Source organism: Magallana gigas, chromosome 1 (assembly GCF_963853765.1).
Source record: "Magallana gigas chromosome 1, xbMagGiga1.1, whole genome shotgun sequence".
NCBI lineage: Eukaryota > Metazoa > Mollusca > Bivalvia > Ostreida > Ostreidae > Magallana > Magallana gigas.
Window position 1 is genome coordinate 33,820,453 of NC_088853.1, and position 11,208 is coordinate 33,831,660.

Here is an 11,208-nt window from a genome sequence, read left to right on the forward strand (position 1 = left end):
ATATTTCTATATTTGACTTAATGGCGTTAAGATTGCATGCAACTCCTCTTTTGATATTTTAAAAGACCTATTATAATAATATTTATTGTGTATTGTGTTGTAAAGATAATATTTCTGTACTTTTATCTCTTAGAGAATGCAGTTACTTGAATATAAAATAAATGCGATTTTCACATTAAATGTATTTTAATAGACATATATGCAGACATGTATATAGTCAATGAACCGAAAAAGATATATATGATTTAAAATCAAACAAACATTTTCAAGTACCATGTTCACTATCTTCTGTTATTGTTGACATATTACAGGTACGAATTAAATAAATCAATAATAAATAAAAAACCCTTCAAAAAAGTTTCTTAAATTTTCACATTAGTATGACGTAAAACGAATTTACATTGCTTAATATCGAATGCATGCAATATATTACGAACGAACAAGTACAAGTGCATGTATAATTAAGTGACGTCACCACTGTAAGAGGAAAAACCTTGAAGCCTTTCGACAAAGTCACATTAAAATGAATAGACAGTATGTCCACCCAGTTCTGCAAAATTATGGCGATTTACGTAACGTTTCAGCTAAGACGTTGGCAATTGCAATGATTACACGGCGACTCCAAAGACGTCAACTTCACAAAGAGAGAGATACTCGGTTGTTTTGGAGATTTTTACGAATCTCCCCTCTGGTGTTGTCGGACAGTCGATGATGACCACCTGTGACGCAGTACCGGGGCCAGCAAAGAAACCACAGACAATGTTGACAGTTGATTCTGTCAGCCCTACAGTGACAGTAACATCCCGCAGTCGGTCTGACGAATCTAACAAATAAAACAAACGAATAGTATAAAATGATGTAAGTGAAAAATAACTCAAATTGTAATGTGTACTGTACGATAGTCCAATACTCTCAACCCGTTTTTTACAACAGTGGTCAACGGTAGGCTCTATTGACCCTTTTAATTGTCTATTAGTTTCAAACTATGAGGTGCTGGTCTCTTGTTTACACATTTTGAATGGTATTTAACATAGGTATTCAATAGGTTTTTTATTTACAAAAAGTGCTGTGTTATTTGATTGCACAGTACTACAAATCACATTATATATGGAACAATCATCGTAATTTTCTGAAATTAATTCATATCATGATAGTTAAATTTTTATTGAACTTGGAAAAATGTATCCGATCAAACATTACTTGTTTGTGCATCCTCTATTTGCAAAGACAATTTAAAAACAGATTGAGAGTTTTTGGGGGGTTTTGTTTTCTTTTTTGTTTTGTTTTTTTTGTTGTTGTTTTTTGTTGTTTGTTTTTTCAAAGGAGGGGGGGGGGTGTTTGCTTTTTTTTTTTTTTTTTTTTTTTGGGGGGGGGGGGGGGTACATGTAATCTAATAAGATAAAATTAGGGACTATAACAGTGCACTTTATTTAAATATTTAAGTACTTTAGCTTTACCTGATCCCCAGCTATCCGGTCCTCTGTTGACTATTCTGACAGATGTAATGAAATTTACAGTTTGCAGATCTACCATCCACCAGGGGTTTATGTCGTTTGTATCTGTGTGTGTACACTGGTCGTCTATAAGGTCTGTGCCATAGTTACCATCTACAGCATACTCAGCTGTATAAATTGCAAAGGTTGACGACTGTTTGGTAGGTTTACGTAATGCAAGGTCCGACAAAACTGTATTTGGTAGTACAAAAACAAAATGCAGATTTTAAGTAATCATAATACATGTATGAAAAAAAATACAATATTGCTGCCGTATAAAATAAAAAAAAAATGTTTGTTTTTTTTTTCAATGCGTAAGCAATCTGTCAAGTTGTGACTTTGTAAATATTTGCTAATAGTTACTTAAAACAAAGTGGCAACAATTTTCTAAGTCACGTGTTTTAAAATTTAATGGCGTTATAGAGTGAAATTTCTACGAAGTAAATTGCGAATTTGTTTGAAAATTCAGCCCATATTATGTTAAAAAATGTGCAGCAGAACTACATATGTTTAAGACAACGGTCTTTTTTAATTATTTTTTTGGGGAAAACAATAATTACAAAATAAATAGTAGGGTCAAAAATATTTGTCAGAGGCGAACTATTTTTTTGAGGTTTTTCAAGTTATCAAATTTATGTTGATGCCTTTTCCTGCAAGGAATTGTAATTAAAATGTTAAGAATGTATGTTTCCAACTTTTAATGAATGGGTATTTAGAAAAAGGTGAGACTAAAGACAACCGATGATTTACAGGGACAATTTTAGTTGACTACTGTGCTTAAATTTGCCATAAGCAGCAGTAATTGTGGTATGTTCTCAATGTTCATGCAGACAAAAAGAAGTTGTCTGATTTGGTTCAAATCAGAGTTTTTTTTCTCCAAAAAGATATTAACTGTTGATACAGATAAAGACATCACAAAATAACTCTTGGATTTAGGTTTTAAGAAAATGTGATAATGTAATATATAAGGTTGTTTGAGATTTTGGATGGGGGGGGGGGGGGGACTTTTGACAAGGATGAAAAGTGGAACATTGCTTTGCTAAAGGACTTGATAGAGTTGTCGCGATTGAATTATAACTGATAATAAATATATTGTTTAAGATTAGGTCAGTGAAGTGTTTACAAAAACTTAAGCGTAACTTTTAATTCAGAACGACTCAACCATAGAAACACGCAAAAGAAGCTTTGAATGAACACAAACAGTGAGTTACCTTATCATTACACTGGTTCAACATTATGTCTCGCTATTGATGATTAAATGCCATAACAACTTAAACCCAACTTCCCTTAAATATCCTACCGCCCAAGCGCCCTTTAATAGTTTGAGTGTGTATGTTTAAATACACATTGAGAGAAAAAAAATTTTAATTGGGGAGTCAATCTCTATGGAAATAAACTTAGCTACAGTTGCCTCCTCCAGTTACAATGATTGTTTTCACCACAGTATTTCTTTCTTAATACGTAGTGTTCAGTTATCCACACACCTGTCGTACGGATTTGTAAACAAAATCGATTCTTCATAAATAAAGGAGTGTCAGTTTAAAAAAAAATACACATATAAGTTGGAAATGTAACATATGGTTAAACTAGATCGCCAGAAATTCGGAGAAAAAAATAATCCTTAAATTTGGATTCATTATTGAACATTTCGAAACATCGAAAACAATTTCGAAACATTTACACGGTGGATGAAAAGCCAATGAAACCTAACAAACATTTATATAGTCAATCTTAAATAATAAATCCATATTTGGACTTGGTAGTGATTGCTTCGTCAATTTTACTTGTGAAAATATTCTTTCTTCTTTCTTCTTTTTTTTATTGAGGTAATCGTTACTATTTTCTTAAATCAATACATTTAAACATGCTAATGGTACATGTACATGTATCTCACGGTGCATCAATACAAACATACAGTCGTTTCAAGCATATCTTTTACAACATACACCTTAGCATAGCATAGCATTAAAATCTCATAGCATAGCAATGGAATCTCATACCATAGCATACAATCTCATAGAATCGCATTCGTCATATCATACCATAGCATAGCATACAACATTCTTTTAACTCGGTTTTGATTGTTTTTATTTGAAAAAATAAATGTTTACATAATATTTTTGTGGTAAACTTTGGCTTCTTATTATTTTACTTCAAAATGTGTGGAACTCTTCTGTGTATGGAGGCGTTTTTGTTCAAATCTCATAGCATAGCATAGCATAACATACCATATCATTAAGCCCATCATTTCAATTTCTCATAGCATTGCATAAAAATCTCATAGCAAAGCATACAAATCTCATGGCATATCATTAAAATCGCATACCATAGCATAGCATAAATTTGTAAAAGATATGCATGAAATGACTGTAAACATGGAGTTATAATTATTAAATCGATCAAATAATAAATAAACTACTTATGTATGTTCATTGGTTAAAATACATTTTCTACCTGGCTATTTTCGACGTGTCATCAATTGTATTTTTTTTTTAGTGATAATCTTGTTTACGTCAGCCGGTTCCAACACCAACCAAGGCAAATTGCGATGTGCAAGTTATCTGATAATAAACTGTTTTTTAAAGAAATAAGATACGCGTTGATATAATTGTTCATTCTAGTCAAAATAATTTAAAATTTTGTTATGGGAAGTACATTCAAATTACTTATTTTTTTTATTAGTGGGAATTAGCCCCTGCCTTATTTGAACAAAATGAAATTAAAGATGATAAACATTTCATCCTGGACAATAACAATTAAAAATTAGAAAGACTATGTTTTTAAAAATGGAGATAGCCAGAGGGAAAACAATAACCTGTTTGAAACCATTATATACATATATTCTCTATGGTCAAGATATAGTTAATGAAAAATGCCTACAGGTTTTGGAAATTTACGTTAATAGTTTGTTCAATGATAGTTCTCAACTACAGGTTTGTTTGATAGGGTGTAGCGGGGCTTAAATTTTTAGTAAACACAATAAAAAACCAGGTCCTCATTTGTCAATTTATATACATTAAAAAACAGAGAGTTAATAAATCTCAAGGTTTTGTTCATTTTATGACTCATAAAATATATATCTCTAATGCCTTAAGTATCTCTTAAAACGGCATTAAACAAGAGTTTGACCTCCCCTTTAAAATGATGTCAAAATGAATACAATTGTCGAGATTAATTTTTCACGTTTTAATATAGAATTTTAAGAGTAGTTCTCGTATCATTCTATTTCGAAAATGTTAATTATGAAGTGAAAATATATTGTAAAACTCTCATATATTTCAACATTTTTCCATACATTGGACGATTCATAAAAGAAGAAAAGAGATCATATTATAAGATCTTAGATGATTCAAATGACTTATCTAAATAACAGCAGCAAAACATTATAAAGATAACCAAATTCTAAAATGAACCACAAAAAATTATGAAAAGTGAACGAAGTTACCCTTAAATGGGAATATATGAGGATGCTTACAAAACAAAAATAACCAATGATTGCATTGTATTTCTTGAAAACCATATTGAAAACATTTTTCTCAATTTTTTTTTAAATTTAAGCATTTCTTGTAAAATTTTAATTCAAAATATTCTGATTAGGATCACATTTTTTTCAATCAAGATCGGCTCAAAATTGATAAACTGCAATTTTTGTAAAATTATTGTTTTGCATTTTAGTTTATTTGAAACTTTTCTTAAAATATAATAAAATTGTTGATTAGTGCTTTATGTGACAATTATTCTTTAGATTTTATCCATAGATTAAATAATATAAAAAAAATATATAAATTATCAGAAACATTTTTTTTTTACATGAAAGATTGAAGAGTTTAACAAAACATCTTTGACATGTTTGTATTCATAATTATATTATACATCAAATTGGACTGAAATTTCAGGTCTTTAATACCCTTTTGCAGTCAAAATATGTTGGGTTTTTTTCTATCACAGGATGTATGACCATCTTTAAGTCCTCCTTAAAGATAGCTTAAAGGTGTTTAAAGGTAGCTTAAAGACGATCTTTAAGCCACCTTTAAGCTACCTTTAAGCTATATGTATTGCTTAAAGGTGGGTTAAAGAAAGCGTAAAGATGGCTTAAAGGCAGCTTAAAGACTATCTTTAAGTCACCTTTAAGCCACCTTTAAGGACAACTTATAGGTCCTTAATGTCCAAACTTCTTTAAGCCACCTTTAAGCCACCTTTAAGCTACCTTTAAGCCACCTTTAAGCCACCTTTAAGCCATTAAAAAAAATTTAATTCAAAGTTGTGCTTAATTTCCAACAAAATGTATTAACTTTATGAAAGAAACGGTATTAAAACGGTTTTTGTTCTAGAAAGAAAAATGAAAAAAAAAAACACAAAAAAAACTGGCCACGGCGAGAATTGAACCCGGGACCCTTAGTTTACTAGCATCACAACACATCCTCTGCGCCACGGCAACTTACATATGTAAGAGCGTTTTTATATCCTATATATCAGTGGATATTGAATCACTGTATTGAATGTGTTTACTTGAAAAAATTTTGACAAACCATTCAGTTTGTAACAATCAATTATATCTAATTTATAAATTACATGCATGCATGTATTTAGAATGAAATACGGAACTTGGTCTTCAGTGAACAAAAATATATTATACCTAAATGGAAACCGTTAGGTTCACTATAGTAGGCTTTCTGACATGTAGTTAATAAATTTAAACCGAGTAGATATACCTTCATCTTATTTATAGCTATAAAAATGTAAGAAAGAAAATGAAATCATTTCTTTTATTAAATGCATTGATACTATTAGGGTATTTGTTCAATTTCCCGCAATTTCCAGGTTTTCATGATCGCGGCGCCGTTCCAATATGTTTAAATATTTACATGTAATTGTATGTACATGATTTATAAACTATCAATTCTATAACAAACAAAATTACCAATTACCGGTGACGTATTTACTGCATGTGGCAATTGCAAATGACTTGTACATACAATTGTATGTTGTGCCAGGCCGGGTATATTTGACATATTTACCTTTATACATATATTTAAATAATCAACCCCTATTTATGATCACCGGTACATTAATTAATTAGCCTCAAGATTTTACTCTTACATACATGTATCGTTAATTTGTAGACGTAACATCTTTGAAACCCAGAGCTAGGAAATAATACTTTGAAAATGAATTACAAATGTAAATTAACTTTTATTCACTAGACTTATCGTATACTCGTACATACTAAAATTCAACGCCTTTAGAAACCCTGACGTGCACCTGGGCACACGACACACCTGTTGTGTATATCTTGTATATTCTGTGTTAGTTCCAGGGGTTTTCTTAAGTTGGACAAACAATAGACTTTAATTAGATATACACAAACATGCACCTGGGCACACGACACAACTGTTGTGTATATCTTGTATGGTATTCTGTGTTAGTTCCAGGGGTTTTCTTAAGTTGTACAAACAATAGACTCTAATTTGATATACACAAACGAACAAAACTATGTCTAGACAAACAAAGCAGTAATATCCTGCCCGATATAACAAAGGCAGTTGAGAGTCTTTTCATCTTTAACATGTATCTAGCAGATCTAGAGTTAGAAATAATGAAAATTGAAAAAAAATGCAAATCTTAAACCGATTAACAAATTAAATCATGCATTTTTGGTTCATTATCTTTATTTTGTTTAATAACCGGATGAACTGAGAGAGAGAGAGAGAGAGAGAGAGAGAGAGAGAGAGAGAGAGAGAGAGAGAGAGAGAGACAGAGAGAGAGAGACCGAGAGAGAGAGATAGATTTTTCACCGATTAATTTATAATAGGAAACAAACATACTTTAATTAGTTTTATGCACATATTAAGATACAGAGACTGCGCTCATCCCTACAATAATTTTGAAACCCCCAAAAAATTATAAAGAATTTTATAACGGCAATATGTGTCCATCGGAGCGGTGCTGATGATAGCGATCTGTGTTTAATGGAGCGACGATTAAAACCGCCTGGAACACCCCCCCCCCCCCCTTCCTTGGAAATTATATTATCACTCGGATGACCCCCTTCCATCTCTATAAAAGAGCTTTTGCATTTAATATATGTGTTTATTGTTCAGCTTGATCAATATTGACTTAAAGGCCACTTAAAGACAGTGTAAAGGCAGTGTAAAGAGAGCGTAAATGTCACTTAAAGATGCTTAAAGGTGGCTTAAAGAAATTTGGACATTAAGGACCTATAAGCACTTGCTTAAAGGTGACGTAAAGGCGGCTTAAAGGTCGTATAGCCTTTAAGCTCCTTTAACTCACCTTTAAGCCACCTTTAAGGACTTGCTTAAAGGTGGTTTTTCGTCCTGTGTATTTCACTGTAAAAATAAAAAAAATATATATTCATTTAGGGATTGAATGCTTATTTTCGGAAGTTGTCAATTCTATGACAAACCAACAGGTGAAGACAAATTGTGTACCGCGCGTTATTCGAATATGAACAAATTGCAGCATTCTAATTATTGAGAAGAAGATTCCTAAACAGATTCCCATTATAAATGTACATGTTTATTTTAAACTTTGGTCATCTTTTGGGGCCCTAGTAATTGTCCGGCGGTCACTGTTTTCACAATTTAGAATCTCCACTATCTTGAAGTACTTGTAAATTATTTCCATTATTACATCATTGAAGTCCCTGAGAATATATTTTTTAACATTTTTCCTATATATTTCTTTGTTAATTTTATTTTTCAGTTAATCAACTTTAAACCCTTCTTTGGGCCCCAGTATTGGTCTAGCGATTACAATTTTAACAGTTCCAAATATTCACGATGTATACAAGCTTTGGTGTAAATATTGGCATTCCTAGTGTAGTGGTTTTTGAAAAGAATTTTCACAGGTTTGCAATAATCGCCCTTTTAAAGCATTAACTTACTTTTCTTGCATATTCTTTGAGATGTTATGAAGATTCCACCCGAACAATCTTTCTTCTGTAAATATATATGTTTATTATTATGTATTATTAAATTAAAAAAAATACGAACAGAGAATATTACTCAATTTTATTTTTTTTTTTACAAAATCTCTCTCTCTCTCTCTCTCTCTCTCTCTCTCTCTCTCTCTCTCTCTCTCTCTCTATATATATATATATATACATATATACACCCCTTCTAAGTATCATGCCATTGATTAAGGTGTAAAAGTCTTAATGTAAAAATGTACTTACAGCTGTCATTTCGTAAAGTCCACATTGTGTAGCGGTGTTTAAAGGTACTGTGTGTCCAGAGCGCAACCGACAAGTGTGGGAACCATTAAGAAAACAAAAGTCAAACGCAATACAAAGTGCATTCATTCCACAATGCATCGCACACTCTCCAAGAGAATTGACGAGAAGGGGTTGGATATCTAACACGTCTGCATCCTGCGTCTCAGAAACATGTCCTTCTTTGGTAAAATGCCAAGTAGATGAAAACACAGGTCTGTTAGAATTTATCAATATCATCAAATGCAGATATAGAACTGTTTCTAAGAAAATCATAGTTTTTTTTCTCTGCAGTTTCCCAATATTGAACCATAAATAAAACAAAATATTTGGCATAGACATATAAAATACAATATTTCGATTAACAGTTTTTCAAGATCAACCAATCCGTACAGCAACCAATCCAAAAACAAATTGTCCTATTTATTTTAATATATTCAAACAATTTCAATATTTGTAATCAATAGCACATACACTTTTGTTTCTGTACTTCAAATATGAAAGGAAGAACAAAATTAGTTCTTACAGCTTAGACCATTAAATACATGAAAAAAAGAAGAATTATGTTTCTGTTACAGTGTTCTAGTGAATTGTTTTCCAAAATATTCTTCACCATTGTCGAAATAAAACTTGAATTTCATGAACAAATTTAAATTGCACTGCAAAAACATTCTAAGTGAAATTTATTGACGTCAATACAATGGTCATATTTTTATCTTCTCTTTTCAGATCCCCTTCTATATCCATTTTGTTGTTTCAAAAATAACTTAGCTTGTTAAACTTACAATATTTTAACTGTCGTTACTGTTATTTGATAGTTTTATCTGCTTTGACATAAATTCTAGATTATTTAACATAATCACATCTTCTTTATAAGCATTCTTGTCATTTTGTCTTCAGAAGATGCTAATATCCCTATATGTAGTAATGATTTAAAATTCGTACCTACAGGGAACTTTTAATGTCCAGTGATTAATATATTATAATATTTTCAATTTAACGTTTTGCGTTGATTTCCTCTCAAAATACTATGTATGTAAACCAAAATATGATATTATTCGAATTGTGCTGTTTTGGGAAGGTAACAGTTGAAATTGACACCCGAAGAAAACCATTGTCAACCGACACGACGCGGAGCTTTGAATATCTTTCTATGTTGAATGTATTAAAAACACTAAATCCGCAGGTTTGATGTTCATGAAGCGAAACTGGTTTATTGAAGGTTCTTTTAGTAACTAAGTTATTCTTGGCCCTTTGGTTGGGCTATTATGGCCACTTTATTAAACTTTTTCTTTTTTCTATTCCCATATACACGTTCGAGATAACAGTAATAGCAATTTTATTGAGTAATCCCTGGTTCCTTGGTCAATGGTACATTCCAAAAAGGTTGATATTTTGGGTGGGGTTCATTTAATTTTTGTAATTCTAAATAAGTTTGAAAATATGCTAATTGTCAGGCTAGGATGCCCAATAAGTCCATTATCTAGATTGATGAATTCATGGCCGCTGGATACAACTTCACTCTCAAAAGTGTGCTCAGGTTATTAAACCATCCAACTCTTTCGGGTACAAACTTTTATTTTACCCACTCCAAAATTGCCATTCAAGGCCCCAGGGGCAAGAATATAAAAACCCTGATATTCTTTCGGATCTTGTCGCCCTTTTTGTTTATTGATATGTGCATACATCAGATCATAATAATGATAATAACGATTATAAAAAGCTTTTAAAAAATCCTTTTAGACTATCTGACAAGTCCATCATCCTCTGATGGTACTGATGTGACCGTAAGCGCCTAGAGGCCTCTTGTTTTATATTATAAATCACATAATCTTGAAAAAAAAAATAAAGAACATAAGAACTGAAAATGTTTTGTTCTACGTCTTAATCTTCAAACATACTTGGGACATTGCTTTTTAATTTAAAGCTCAGATAATCGTTTCATTGCAATCGCTGGTAGCTTTTGACATCGATAAAGAATGATGAACTTTATATTTGTATACTCTAAATAGCGCATTGAATATTGAATGGTTTATGAAAAGGATTTATCAAATGATAATTCTAACAATCCTTTCATTGCGTTCCATTGCACTATCTGGAGTTTTCTAAGATTGACTTCCTTTAAATATATCTCCTTAATATACTCGAAATGCCTAATTATAGAATTAAAAGTTTCTGCAAAAACAAAAACAAAAAACAAAACAAAAACGTTGTTTATAAAAAAAAAATCAGTCATTTCTATGTTTACAGTCTCAAGAAGAATTTGATTTTTAGTTGAGATTGATTTCCTTTAAATCTATATCATACTAAGAATAATACATTCAAAAGTGAAACCCACTATTTATACAAAACAACAACTTGAAATCCAAACAACCATTTCATTGCATTAACAATCTCCCTAAGTATTTGAAATTTATTAAAATGTGATCTTTGATATCTTTTTAAAAGAAAATGACATATTGTTAAATGATCTATGCATAAAAT

General features: G+C 31.2%; 1 protein-coding gene across 1 annotated transcript; it reads right to left on the minus strand.

The window, feature by feature from the left end:
- Window positions 1–291: 291 nt before the first annotated feature.
- Window positions 292–8,837, minus strand: LOC136273714 (fucolectin-like). Its single transcript, XM_066078904.1, has 4 exons — window positions 8,689–8,837; window positions 8,398–8,452; window positions 1,458–1,685; window positions 292–823 (listed from the first exon to the last, which is right to left on the minus strand). The coding sequence occupies exons 1-4, from the start codon at window positions 8,824–8,826 to the stop codon at window positions 609–611; spliced, it is 636 nt and encodes a 211-aa protein (XP_065934976.1). The 5' UTR covers window positions 8,827–8,837; the 3' UTR covers window positions 292–608.
- Window positions 8,838–11,208: the final 2,371 nt, after the last annotated feature.